Source organism: Octopus sinensis, linkage group LG1 (genome assembly GCF_006345805.1).
Source record: "Octopus sinensis linkage group LG1, ASM634580v1, whole genome shotgun sequence".
Classification (NCBI taxonomy): Eukaryota; Metazoa; Mollusca; class Cephalopoda; order Octopoda; family Octopodidae; genus Octopus; species Octopus sinensis.
The window spans coordinates 205,172,352-205,187,351 of record NC_042997.1 but is presented as its reverse complement, the minus strand read 5'-3'; the positions used below and the strand labels follow the sequence as shown (position 1 = coordinate 205,187,351).

Sequence of the window (15,000 nt, the reverse complement as noted above, 5' to 3'; positions counted from 1 at the left end):
TAGGAAGGTCATCCACCTGTAGAAACACTGCCAGATCAGACTGGAGCCTGGTGCAGCCTCCTGGCTTCCCAGACCCCGGTCAAACTGTCCAACCCGTGCTAGGACGGAAAACGGACGTTAAACGATGATGATGATGATAATTCTCCCTCTTTGTTTCTCTCTCCTTTGTTTCTCTCTCCCTCGCTTTCTCTTACTCTCTATCTTTATCTATTTCTCTCCCATTTATAAACAACAAAAGATCTTGAGTAAGTTGAGAAATAAAATATTTAGAAAGATCAATCATAAATATCAGGCAGTAACAACGGAAATGTCTGCTTCAAGGCAGACAGCAAAACACTAACATTTAAAAGGGACAGACGAACTTGCGAGCTGAATAAAAATAATAAAATATTGGAAAGCAAAGTTTGAAGGGATAGAATCTGAGGATAGTAGAGTCACCATGACTGGCATTTCTTAACGACGGACAGCAACGTATTGACAGTTTAACGGCTGGCGTAAAATTTTGAACTTGATGGAAAAGAAAATTCGTAAACACCAAGTTTTGAAGTGATTCTTTCTCACGACAGTAGACTTACCATGGCAAGCATTCAAAACCTCTTCATCATGGACGGCAACACATTGAAGATTAAAAGGCTGGCGCAAATGTTTTAGCTTGATGTAACAGAGAATTCCTAAACACTCGCTCCTTTAAATTTTAATCCCCTTCCAGCCCCATTTATACCCCTTTTTACCTTTTGGTTAATATAACCCGATTTCATTCGGGTCTACTGGGGCCACATTTTATAAGATGAGAAATTTTTTCCTAGAGGTCATGCCTTTCATTTGAGGAAAAAAATAGTTGTCATGCAAACTTGCCAGCACTTTTAACCCTTTCGTTACCAAACCGCCCAAAGCCGCCCGAAAAAAATTTTGGTTAATGTGACCAAACCGCCCAAACCCGTCCGTATTTACCTATTCATATTTAAATGAGAATATCAGAGCAAATCTCTTTATTACATTCGTGAAAACACGTGATTATACTTCGTAAACAGTTCAACTACAGTTTTGTACAACGATCGAAGTGTAATTTTAATTCCGTGAATTATGGGAGATTTTTTTCCAAAATTTGTTCCTATTGTGTTTTCAAACTTTGTAATTCTGACAAAAAATGGATACGAATTTCATCATATCAAGCAGCGAGTCAGAATTCGAAGGATTTTCTACTGAAGACCTTGATAAATCTAACTCTATGACTGAAAAAAAAAAGCACGTGGTATTTGATAATGAATCTGATGTTTCATTTTCCGAAAGTGAAAACAGTGAATTCGAGAGCTCCGACAGCGATAAAGAAAATGAATTGGCACCTGAATGGAGTGAAAATTGAAAAACTGTTTCTTTCGGTGATTTTTCTGAAGAAACTGGACCAAGCCACAGATTTTCCCAGGAGAGTAAAGCTTTAGACTATTTCTTTTTACTTTTCCAATGAGCCTATTTGAAATCATTACGGCGGAAACGAACCGTTACGCTAAATATAAACAAAGCGAAAGAAAGGATAGAAAGTGGTTTCCCACAACCTTAAATGAAATTAAGACTATTTTGCCATAAATATTATCATGGGTATCAGAAAGTTACCCAGAATAACAAATTCTATCGTAAAATTTTGTTGTATACCCAATTGAATATTAGCTAATAACCCATTTTCTATAGCGATGTTTGAACAAAATTTTAATAATTTTATATTTTGTTGAATTTACCTGTATCTACCTGCAATTAGAGTCACTTTGTGACAAAAATTATAGTATAGAATTGGTTGAGAATATTTCATTAAATTATCTTCCAAAAATCAGATTAATATATCGATAAATAAAAAAGTTATAGTTGTTTAATGAAACCAGACTAAATTTATGATTACGTTAGAAATTAATTGAAACACATAAGGGGTGTATTTTGGTCAGAAATATAGTAACGAAAGGGTTCATAGGTGTGCATATTTTCAGCAGAACCGACCGACCACATAATGCACACATTATATATATATATATATATATATGTGTGTGTGTGTGTGTGTGTGTGTGTGTGTGTGCACGCATTATATATACAAATTATATATATATATGTATAAATTGAATTAGAGATAAAACCACTAATAGGCAAAAAAAAAACAAAAACAAAAACATAAAAATAAAAATATAATATAGAAAATATATAAAATTGAAAAATTTAAATTATTTAAATTTAAAATTAAAATTATTAAATTATATTTATAATTTGTTTAAAAATATATATAACTATCAAAAAGTATTAAAAAGTTTAATATACATAAATACAGATATATGCACTTTGTATATATACATTATATATACATATTTATATATCGAACACACACACACACACACACACACATATAAATGAACGCAATGAATACCTGATTCATAATATTTGTTCTCATGATTGCGTGTTGTTGATAGCGATGATAATTCTCCCTATGAATGCAAACAGATACATCAAAGAAAGCCGCCAGACGAACTTATAAAGGGAAAGTGAAAGGGAGTTGAGGGGAATACATTAAATAACGGTAATGGCATTATCAAAGTTATAGATGAAGGGGAGTAAGAGAGGGAAAGGAGGAAATAGCGTGAGTGAGGAAGATGGCCCCTAGCAACCACACCTTTTAAGATAGGGATTTCTAAGGTAGCCCACGAGCTTCGTCACCTCATTCTACATGTCCCTGTAAATTTTGGAGCGAATCGGACGGGGCGTAGTGTCATTGAATGCGATCCAAGCGGTAAAAACGCATTTCAGTTTTATATATATTATATATATATATATATATATATATATATATAACAGGACGTCACGCATAATGGCAAACAACTCAAGTCATATACAATATTATTACAGGAAGAAATTCATGATCTTACAGCTGTTTGTGGGATATCTCCCCGAATACGAGATATTCCGTCATCAGAGACAAAATAAGGGGGGAAAATATGGAAAATGAGAATGGTATATATCAATAAGATGACAACAAAGAGGAAGGGAGTAAACGAATAAGGAGATGGAAAGACTGAGTACTGTTGCTTATGCGGCATGGTGCAGAGTGCTGTTGCCAAACATCGGGTCTTCCAGCAGCCACTCTTTTGACTCAGGGCAGCACTACCTCCTCCATGCACTTGATGTAGGCCTTCGAGTTGAGTTTCGGATGTTGGCTGAATGTTTGAATTTTATCACCATCTGATCCTGGCAGAAATTTTTTCTCGTCTGAGAAAAACCAATGCATGTTCAGTTGGAGGAGATGACTGGGTTTGTTCAAAAGCTTCGTGGCGCGGTGTTTCCTCTTGTCCTTGAGGGCTTGGGACAAAAAGTGGCCTTTTCTCATTTTGTATGAGGAATGTTGAATGTCTTCATGCACTACCTGCCCGATAAGAAACTCAGACACTTCCATGTCCCTGGTGATGGACCTGATTGACTTGGAGGCATCATTGTCAATCATGGCCTGGATCTCACCAACAAATTCAGAAGTTCTTTTCTTAACAGAATGATCAGAGTGAGTTTTCCGAGCTGCCGTACATTCGTAATCACCCTTAGACTCATCCAACTCTTTTCGAATCCTCTGCACGGTCCTCAGATTGACATGCAAACACGCTGAAATGTTCGAATTGGAGCTTCCGGTGCGAATGCCAAGCAGTGCAGCATGTCATTTTAAAATTTCTGGCTGAGTGAATTGCGCCATGGTGCTGATTTTCTCACAGATTGCCCAACTTACCCTGTTATACTTTGCAGTCGACAAAATAAAAAAGAATGCACATGCGTGAAATAAAAAAAGTAAATAGCGAGGATTTACCCATCACCCCTGTACATATATATATATATTATATATATATATATTATATATATATATATATATAGAGAGAGAGAGAGAGAGAGAGAGAGAGAAAAGAAGAACGAAAATTAGATACATTTGTATTTCTTTTTATAAATACATTAAAAGAAAAATGTTTTTGTTTTACATGTTTCGGTTTTTGAAAAACCTTATAAAAAAATTGGAAGATGTAGAGAAAAAGGTATTAATAAAATTATTAAAATAAACGTTCATAGTGTACTTTCTTTTTTCCTGCAAGAGCAGGTAATTTCCTTTAATTTTCGTGGCATTACTAGTGGCACTGTCTGTGATGGCAAATTACTACTGTCCGTGATGGTAAATTAAGTAGTGTGGTCAAGACTGTTTTCTATAGCAGTGGCTGGAGCAGTTCAATAACTAGCAGCAGTAATGATAATAGTCGTCGTGGTAAAGTTATCCCCCTGGGGTTTTAACAGAAATCTTTGTTTCTAATAAATAGCATGCATATCTATATATCTATATGTGTATATACACACTCGTATATTTTTTCTTTCTCTTTCTTTCTGTTGCAGCTGAAGGAATCAGACGTATTCTTGTCTGTCTCCTGTCCAAGCTTGTTTCTCCGCGTTGGCCACATCACCACAAAATCCCAAATTTTATAGAAATTGCTTCGTGAGAGCAAGTGTTCTATCGAAGGCGTATCTTGTCGTTGAATTGCTCGAAATACGGATTAGAAAAACAGCCGACAACTGATGAAGGGTCATTCGTTATGTTACTTGTTTTGTTTTCCATTTGTTTCTTTCGTTTTTGCAAAGAAAGTTCATATTCCATGTATTGGTATTTCGTTTGTTATGTTTACATTCCGTGACGTACTGTTCCCACATATTCATATGTATATACGTATAGATGTAAGTATGTACATATACTTATGTATATATGCATATATAGATGTATATATATATACATACATACATATATATATACATACATACATACATATATATATACATACATACATACATACATACATACATATATATATATATATATATATATATATATATATATATATATATATATATATGGTATTGTTATATAAGCTTAAAGCTTATGACGATCACCGTGCAGTGACTAAGGAAAATAGTCTAATAAAGGGACATATAAGCTCTCGACAGTAAAAAGCTTTTCCTATCTGCATAGGAGTAGGGATGTGGGTTCGACCCCCACGCAGATAGGAAAGCCTTCTTTTTCTGTCGCGGGCTTATATGCCCCTTTATTAGACTATTTTCCTTAGTCATTGCACGGTGATCGACATAAGCTCTGAGCTTATATGAAAATACCATTATTATTATTTACAGGATTGTAAAAACGGCGCCGTGAAAGCATACATACATACATACATACGTACATATATAAATATATATATATATGTATATTTACGCATGTATATTTACCATACATATGCATGTACATATTTATGATGCTGGGTATGTGTAACACTTTACATATATTTCAGTCAAGCTTTTTGTGTTTCTGTATATATATATATCAATAGAGATCGGCTTTATTAAAAGTTTACAATGTATTTAAAAAAGATGAAATAATTTCTAGGTTTGGCTGTGTGGTAAGAAGCTTTCTTCCCAACCGTCCGCATAATTCCGGGTTCAGTCCCACTGTGTCGCACTTAGGGCAAGTGTCTTCTACTGTAGCCTCGGGCCGACTAAAGCCTTATGAGTGGATTTGGTAGACGGAAACTGAAAGAAACCTGTCGTATATGAATATGTATATATTTATGTGTTTCTGCTTGTCCCCCCACCACTATAGCCTGGTAACCTATGTTGGCGTGTTTACGTCCCCGTTACTTAGTGGTTCGGTAAAAGAGACAGACAGAATAAGTACCAGGCTTACAAAGAATAAGTCCCAAAGTCGATTTCTTTGTCTAAGAGGCGGTGCTCAAGCACGGCCGCAATCAAATGGCTGAAACAAATAAAAAAAACGAAAAGAATAATAGTAAAATATTATTTATTTATTTTTTATTGATTAATTAAAAAAATCCTTCGTTATTTATTTCATTCTTTAAACACATTAATTGTTTCAATAATTTTATCTAAAAGGGAACTGTCAAGATGAATGTTAGCATTGATTATTGACAATAATTGAGGGATGGTAGACGTCATCAATATCAAAGTAATCCTTGTGAATGCTGATAAGGCCAAGTCATTTCGATTTATTACATTGTTGCAAGCAAAGAAGAAAGATACGATTAGAAACAGTTTTATAATGGATTTACCAATCTCGTATCTCAATGGAAAATGATGGTTAACAATCGTCTTGAACAGCTTGGCATTTATGAATTCCTCTCCGTATTTTGACTGAACTAAATTCGGGCGAATAGTTTGGGTTAAATTTCTAGACTGAACAAGTATAGAGTCATATTGTTTCTGAATAGCTTTTATAACTGCAGTACCATAGACAAAAAACATTACAGCAAACCATATATCACCAATAGTACCAGGCTTAGCAAGAACTGCAATACCTATTGAAAATACATAGTTGCAAAGGGCTTGAAAACTTGTAAGAAATATATAGACTGAATAAAGTCCCCATAATAGATAAAACGGCAATGATAGAATAGTTAGAATTACAGAAATAATCTTGAAAATATAGTTAGGATTCAAATACTGGGGGAAAATATAAACTCTAAAATAACTTGCTGGTAAAGTTAAAATCAAATAAACAGTTGGGATTCCGTAATAAAGGAGACACAGAAAAAATTCGCAGATAGAAAATACAACAAATAGAATTGTAATGGCAACGAAAAACCAAAGTAATATGAATTGGCAGAAAATATTTTTCTTTTCGTAATAAAACCAAGTTTGCTTTATACGATTAATCCAAGAATAAATTATTAAATGCCAGAAATTTGGGTTTAAAGCAGTAGAAATATTAGCTTTCATTATTGCATAGAGTAGATCATAATCCTGTAGAGTAGAAACATTTAAATTGCCATACTTCTCTAATAATCTCTTATTTTGAATGAGAAACGTGAAAGTGGATCTTTGATGTAATGTATTATAAGCGATAGTCTCGCTTAAACGACTGGGAAGAACGAAGAGGATAAAGTTGAAAGATACGTAACTGATTAAGCATGCAAACGGACCCCCAAAAAAGCCATCAGTGTTCTCATAACTTTCTGGGATTCCTAATATTAAGGCGCGATGTCCCAATGGTATACCATCTTGGAAAAGTATTTCTATCGTTTCATACAAAAAGAAGTAATGCATCAAAAGATCCAGGAAAATTACTGAAAGAGAGAATAGAATACAAAGGAATCTTCTCAGCCTTGAGGCTAAGAGAGTGGAATGGTGAAAGCAAAACAACCAAGACAGAAAATGAGAGAATGTGTAAATATTATTGCTTTCATTGATCCACTCTGATTCGTGTGGCAATGTGTTTTTAGTTGTAAATAAGAATTCATCTTGAGCAAACAGTCGCAGACTGAGTTGACGGGAATATGAAGGTAATTTAGCTTTTGATACAAAGCTAATAATTAATGGTAATATAGCCCACAAAATGGCTCCAACGATGTTCTCAAAATTGACAAACATAGCATTTTCAATGATTTTTCCCGAACAAATAGATTTGGGATGATAAACATAGGTTCCATTTTTATAGATCTCACAGCAATAGTTCTTCAGTATCTCTCGGTTTATACCAATTCTTCTGTAAGCTTCAAGGGTGCTAGGGTTGTTCTTCTTCATATCATAAGACAAATTTATATAAAAACACATGTATCCAGATTTTCCTTTATGCAATTTAGGGATAAATAAGATTTTTTTCAGTTCCTCGAAAATCAAATATATTAAATCATGTCTCTGGATATTTTGTTTTCTACAGTGTATATTGATATCAATCCTTGGATTAGCAATGTAGACATCTAACAAATTAAAAGAGTGAATTGAGAAATCATAGAAAAACTTTTTATATGCTATTAAACCATCTGGTTCATCTGGAATCCAGGTAAAATGTCTCGCATTTGCAAAATAATCCAAAGGTATAGGGTTTAGTAGGTTATCAAATTTTTTATCAGATAAATGAACTTCAAAATTGAAAATCTTTTTTTCTAATTTTACTAAACGAAATAAAATCTCACTGACATTGGGAGAAATTTGAATTTCACAATCATTGTCGAGTTCCTTCGCATCGATGTTTAGTGATGTCAGTGTGACAATAAGAATGACTGAAAGAATAAGAGAACTGGTCGCTGCTGTTATCGTCTGCATGGCAGCCATATTTGGTTATCTGTAAATAAAGAAAGATTGAACAAGTCAAATTAATGAAGAATAATGTATTTTCTTCATTTTGTAAGTTTTTGAAATGGAGAATATTTATTTAAAGTAAAATGTAAATTAATTAATATACATAAATATTTTGGTCGAAATATCCCAGGAAATCTTGTTTTGTTGTTTCCATTTCTCCATTGATTTTTGTTATATTCATTCTTCATTTACCATTAAATGGGTTCTGAGAAAATTTTAATTGCAAGAAATTCCGGAAAATATTCATTATAAACTGAATGTAAATCTATCTTATTGTTTATTTTTCTAATAAAAAGAAGTATTGTGGCCAGCGAGGCAGAGGAATAGTTTATATTTTGCTGTAACGAACTTTCTCTCTATTTTTTGTTGTAATATTTTCTAATTTAAAGTTTAGTGAATTCTTGAGGATTTTGTGATTGCAATCAATCTTTGGATTTACTCTGTTCCTAATTTATAAATGTTAATAATTGTATCAAAACCTGTGAAACTGGAATGACATTTGAACCAGGCCATATTCGAATTGAAAACGCAGATGTATGAAGCTAGGAATAATTTTGAATTAGTAAAGTTTCTTAGTGGCACTGTGTTCTCATGCGGACTTTCGAGTCCATGCTTCACTGAATGTCTTGTAACAGGCAGAGGATATTCTATGTTGCACTGTTTATAGGGGTGCCAAGGACAATTCTCCTGAGCTCCCTTGATATTGGCAGACCCCGCGATATTGGGATCCCACGCGATATTTGAGGACCCATCGATATTGGCGCTTCTTTGATATCGGGGGCCCATTTCTAAGAAGGGTACGGAACACTCAATACAGGGAGGCTCTCCACTTCCCTGCCGTCTTGCAAGAAGAGGCTGTCTTTCAAATTACAAACATCACAGCTTCTTTTAAAATGGAATGGATTCTCTCTAATGCTAAATAACCATAGATTTTTCCACCACAGCGACATCAATTTATTCAATTCAAACAAGCCCCAAATGTTGCTAGAGATTTTTCTACTTTAGGGACATCATTCTCAATACAATGACAGACATCAATGACGTCTCTTGAAAATGTATGTATATATGTATGTATCTGTGTGTGTGTGTGTGTGTGTGTGTGTGTGTGTGTGTGTGTGTGTGTGTGTGAATCTATAGAGATAAAGAATCTCATTAAAAGAAACAAGTTTTATAAATCTTTAGTTCAAATTCTTTCTTTCAACGAATGATGGAGCAGTGACCTTCGAATGACCACTTGCAAATATAAAGGTACACACGCACATGCACTCGCGCACACACGTACACACACGCACACACACACATGAACACGAACACACACACTAACACACACACTCACATACTTACACACCCATGCACACACAAACACACACACACACGCCCACACAAACACTCACACAAACCCACATACACCCCCCACACACACACATGCACACACTCACACATACATTCACACACATGTTCCCACACATACAAACAAACACTCACACACACACACACATATATATATATACAAACACACACACACACTCATTCACATACATACAAACACACACACACACGCGGGCATAAGCATTTACAGACACACGCACAAACATATCGTCTGGAAGCCGTTCAGCGACGTGCAACCAAGGGAATACCCTCCATCAGGCGTTTGCCATATTCTGAACGCCTTACTTCCCTGGGCAAGGATACATTGAAACCCCGACGTCTGGCAGCTGACTTGGTAGACACCCATAAAATTATTAACCATCTTACAAACAATAACTCTGAGCACCTCTTCAAACTCCACCTGTCTAACACCCGTGGACATGTTTATAAAGTCAGAAAACAGCACAGCTCCTTCCATGACTTTCGGAAACATTTTTTCACGCTAAGAGTTGCTGAAGCATGGAACAAACTGCCGGCATCAATTGCTAGTTGTTGGAGCACTGCATCCTTCAAAACTTCCATGCTTCCTGAGATTCGCCAACACTACACCTGATTTTCTCCCCTCCATACACACGCAAGCATGTATCTGACTCATACACTGTTCACTTTCCAGACATTTGTACATTACTGCAGATGCTTTATACGCACTTTTGACAAGTTGTGGTGCACCTGAGCACTGTATACAATAATTTCATTATTATTATTATTATTATTATTATTATTATTATTATTATTATTATTATAGATAAGACACGATCAATCAGCGTCCGAAACCATGTTCTTGGAATCTTGGTCATGACTGTAGCAATTGTTATTGTTTTGACTGAAAACTACTATATTAATTAAGTAATGATAAATAATAATACTAATTACAGAAAAGAATATTACGAATGTAGATGACATTTATTTTCGAATAAATAAATGTCATCTCGAACAATTAAACAAAAGGTTTAATGGGCACAGATTCGACGTCAGGCACAATAACAGTAGTTCGACAAAACTTGCAGAACATTTCGCTGCAATTTTGAAGAAGACTTGAAAGTGCATATTCTCAGAAAATATTCTGAATCTGCTTCACTTTCACTTCTCAAAATGCATGAGGAGAAATATGTTTGTGGGTTATTAACATCACGCCCTGGAGGAATGAATAAAATGACAGGAGAATATCATCAAATTCATACAAAACTGTTTGATTAGATATTCTTCTTTCTCTCCTTTTCTTTCCTTTTTTCTGTCGTCTTCTTTTTTCTGTTTTTTTCTGTCTTTTTCTTTTCACCTGTTATAAAATCGTAACTTAAAAACTGATGATGTTATCCCATCAACGTGTGGACGCTGGCTGCTCTCGTTCATACTTTACGTTTAAATTTCTGTAATTTTGAATTTTTTTCACCTCTTATTTTGAACTTGACAAAGACAGACGTACTGTTGAAATATCGTTCAGTTGTTAGTTGTCGGAGCACTGCATCATTCAAAACTTCCATGCTTCTTGAGATTGGCCAACACTACACCTGATTTTCTCCCCTCCATACATATGCAAGCATGTATCTGAGTCATACACTGTTCACTTTCCAGACATTTGTACATTACTGCAGATGCTTTATACGCACGTTTGACAAGTTGTGGTGCACCTGAGTACTGTATACAATAATTTTATTATTATTATTATTATTATTATTATTATTATTATTATTATTATTATTATTATTGTTGTTATTGTTATTATTATTGTTGTTGTTATTGTTGTTGTTATTATTATTATTATATTATTATTATTATTATTGTTGTTATTGTTATTATTGTTGTTGTTATTGTTGTTGTTATTATTATTATTATGTTTGATTTTGCTTTATATTTGTACAAGTTGGCTCCAAGTCTCACCCGGAGACCTCAAGAGACAACAGGCTGGAAGTTCACGTTGTTGTTATGCCTAGTGTGCCATATATTTGGTTGTTTTTTGTGTTGTACTGGTGGATGTCTGAAAAAAAAAGAAAACAAATGTTTGTTTTAAACCTTGAGATTACATAGAAAGTATTTTGCGTAGGATATGAGCAGTTCCCATGAGCACTATCTTTTGAATTTCTGCCATTTTGGGGTTTCCTGGTATCTGAGTTAGGTAGCTATCAGCCCCTTTTGCTATCATTCCCATGGAACCTATGACAACAGGTATTGTTTTAGTCTTCAGCTTCCACATTTTGCTGATTTCTATTTCAAGATCTTTATATTTGCTCAGTTTTTGGTAGGTCTTGACAGATACGTTTATATCGATTGGGACAGTCATATCAATGAGGAGGCATGTTCTTTGTTGAAGTCTTTCAATATGATGTCTGGCCTATTTGCATCTATCTTTCTGTCAGTTTGAATGGTGAAGTTCCAGAGGAGTGAGATGTGGTCATTTTCAAGCACTGGGGGTGGTTTGTGTTCCCACCAGTTTTTTTCATGGGGTAAATCCAGGTTTTTGCAGATTACCCAGTGAATATATTGTGCAGCTCTATCGTGCCTGTTGAGATACTCTGTAGGCGCTAGAAGACTGCACTTGGAGACCACATGATCAATGGTTTCATTTTGTTGCCGGCATACACGACACGTTGGACTGCTGCTGGTATTTAATATGTTGGCCCGGTAGTTTCTTGTTGGTAGGCATTGATCTTGAGCTGCTATGATAAACCCCTCTGTTTCAGATTTTAAGCCAGAGGCCATTAGCCATTGATGGGTCAGGGCTTTGTCAATATCTGCATTATTCGCTCTCTTTGGGTATTTGCCATAGAGAGGTTTTTCTTGCCATTTATCATTCAGAATATCTAAGGCCGCAGATTATTATTATTATTATTATTATTATTATTATTATTATTATTATATTATTATTATTATTATTATTATTATTATTATTATTATAGATAAGACACGATCAATCAGCGTCTGAAACCATGTTCTTGAAATATCGTTCAACTAATAAAATATCTTACAATCGAATCGCGCTCTTCGTCTTGACTGTTTACCTTTGGGAAGAGTTATGTCAATCCTTTTTTAAATATATTAATAATAATAATAATAATAATAATAATAATAATAATAATAATAATAATAATAATAATAATAATAATAATAGTGTTCATTGAGAAAGAAAGCAAACGAATATCGTTGAGAAAGAAATCAGACGTTGCTGGATCATAGATATAGCTTGCCCAGCTGACAACAAGGTATGCGATAAAGAAGAAAGAAAAGTCGATTGCTATGACGGGTTAGCTTGGGAGGTTAAGCAGTTGTGAGCGCTGAAAAAGGTGGTAGTAGTACCAATAATTGAACAGTGAGTAAAAATCTTGAGAAGTACATGGAACAAATAGAGACTGCAAAAAGGGTGGAGCACTTGCAAAAAACAGCACTGCTTAGAACCGCTCGAATACTCCGGATGGTACTCGAAAAATAAGGGGGTGTTACCTTAGTTTACTGGGAGTGAACAGCTGACACCGTAGCATATCTCCAGCGTTAGAAGCTGAGTAAAGACAATAAATAATAATAGCAATAATAATAAAGATTCAGATGGAATCGCATACTTGAAAAGGCGCAGGAGTGGCTGTGTGGTAAGTAGCTTGCTAACCAACCACATGGTTCCGGGTTCAGTCCCACTGCGTGGCATCTTGGGCAAGTGTCTTCCGCTATAGCCCCGGGCCGACCAAAGCCTTGTGAGTGGATTTGGTAGACGGAAACTGAAAGAAGCCTGTCGTATATATGTATATATATATATGTATATATATATATATATATATATGTATGTGTGTGTGTTTGTGTGCTGGTGTGTTTACATCCCCGTCACTTAGCGGTTCGGCAAAAAGAGACCGATAGAATAAGTACTGGGCTTACAAAGAATAAGTCCCGGGGTCGATTTGCTCGACTAAAAAAAAGGCGGTGCTCCAGCATGGCCGCAGTCAAATGACTGAAACAAGTAAAATAAAAAATAAAAAATAAAAGAATATGCACCAGGTAGGGTTGAATAAACCTGCGCTCATCTTCGAATTAAAAAAAATTAGTAAGAAACAGCTGTAATGAGCTGATAATAATCCATCGTCTGTTATTATTATTATTATTATTATTATTATTATTATTATTATTATTATTATATCATTATTATTATTATTATTTTTATTATTATTATTATTATTATTATTATTATTATTATTATTATCATATTATTATTATTATTTTTATTATTATATTATTATTATTATTATTATTATCATTATTATTATTATTATTATTATTATTATTATTATTATTATTATTATTATATATGCCTTTCCATGATAGAAAACTCAACAAAAAAGTACTCCATCTAGTGAGGGATAAATACTATTTATTTAAAAGCTGATACAATACATTTATTTAAACGCGGACACAATACATGTATTTAAAGGCGGACACAATACATGTATTTAAAGGCGGACACAATACATGTATTTAAACACTACCAATAACTAGAAGTTATTCAAATGGTACAATACATGCATTTAAGCGCTAATATATATATATGAGATGTATTGGTGTCTGGAAAACCCAAAGAGTGGGAGGTAATGCTAAGCGCTATGGACAGACCGTAATTATACTCGTGGTTGGATAATGATACGAGTGAGGAGACTAAAGTGGGTCACTCGTGTGTGTGTGTGTGTGTATGTGTGTGTGCGCGCGTACGGCATGTGAGCGTGTGCATGTATGTACGTATGAGCATGTCGTAGACCTCCGTTCTTTCTTGCTGCGGGTGATTTGTTTGTTTGATTGTTTGTTGAGCGAAGCGGTCTTCGGCCCAGAGCTCGCAAGATCGCGCCTCAGGATTGTCTGTAGTGGGAGAAGTCCGAAACGTGGTCCTTTGCTATTCGTAAGACCCGCAAGAGAGAAAGCAGGTCAACCCCCCCCCCCCGACACCGAGAGCATCGACGGATGGATGAATGCGCATCCAGGCTCAGCGGTTGCGTAGGAAGTCGGGGGAAAAATAAACAGGAAGAAAGAGTGAGAGAAAGTTGGAGCGAAAGAGTACAACAGGGTACGCCACCACCCCCTGCCGGAGCCTTGTGGAGCTTTAGGTGTTTTCGCTCAATAAACACACACAACGCCCGGTCTCGGAATCGAGACCGCGATCCACCAACCGCGAGTCTTCTGCCCTAACCACTGGGCCATTGCGCCTCCACTGCTGCGGGTGATGAGAAATGGCTGGCGACTTATCGAAACGTTGCACGTTACTTAAGTGTATGTGCATATACACAGATAAGAAAATTAAAAGGGAAAGAATTAGAGAAAGTAAGAGAGGTGGGGAGGGAGTCTTGAAAAATTGACAGTTAAAACGTATCATAATTCAAACTTACAGTTTAGCTGATTGATAAGTCGTCTCACCGATCACGTTGACTCTGAGTAGACATTCAAAATCATTGAAGCAATTATGAGATC

The 15,000-nt window shown here is 35.1% G+C and overlaps 3 protein-coding genes across 3 annotated transcripts in view; 1 reads left to right on the top strand and 2 right to left on the bottom strand.

Moving 5' to 3' along the window:
• LOC115209402 overlaps positions 1-15,000 on the bottom strand; it is a 215,593-nt gene that overhangs the window by 77,481 nt on the left and 123,112 nt on the right. The window lies entirely within an intron of this gene.
• The window catches only part of LOC115232382, a 137,672-nt gene that overhangs the window by 18,984 nt on the left and 103,688 nt on the right, over positions 1-15,000 (top strand). The gene's annotated exons all lie outside the window — the stretch shown is intronic.
• LOC115209416 lies at positions 5,638-14,999 on the bottom strand. Its single transcript, XM_029777831.2, has 2 exons — positions 14,919-14,999; positions 5,638-8,122 (listed from the first exon to the last, which is right to left on the bottom strand). The coding sequence occupies exon 2, from the start codon at positions 8,110-8,112 to the stop codon at positions 5,890-5,892; it is 2,223 nt and encodes a 740-aa protein (XP_029633691.1). The 5' UTR covers positions 8,113-8,122; positions 14,919-14,999; the 3' UTR covers positions 5,638-5,889.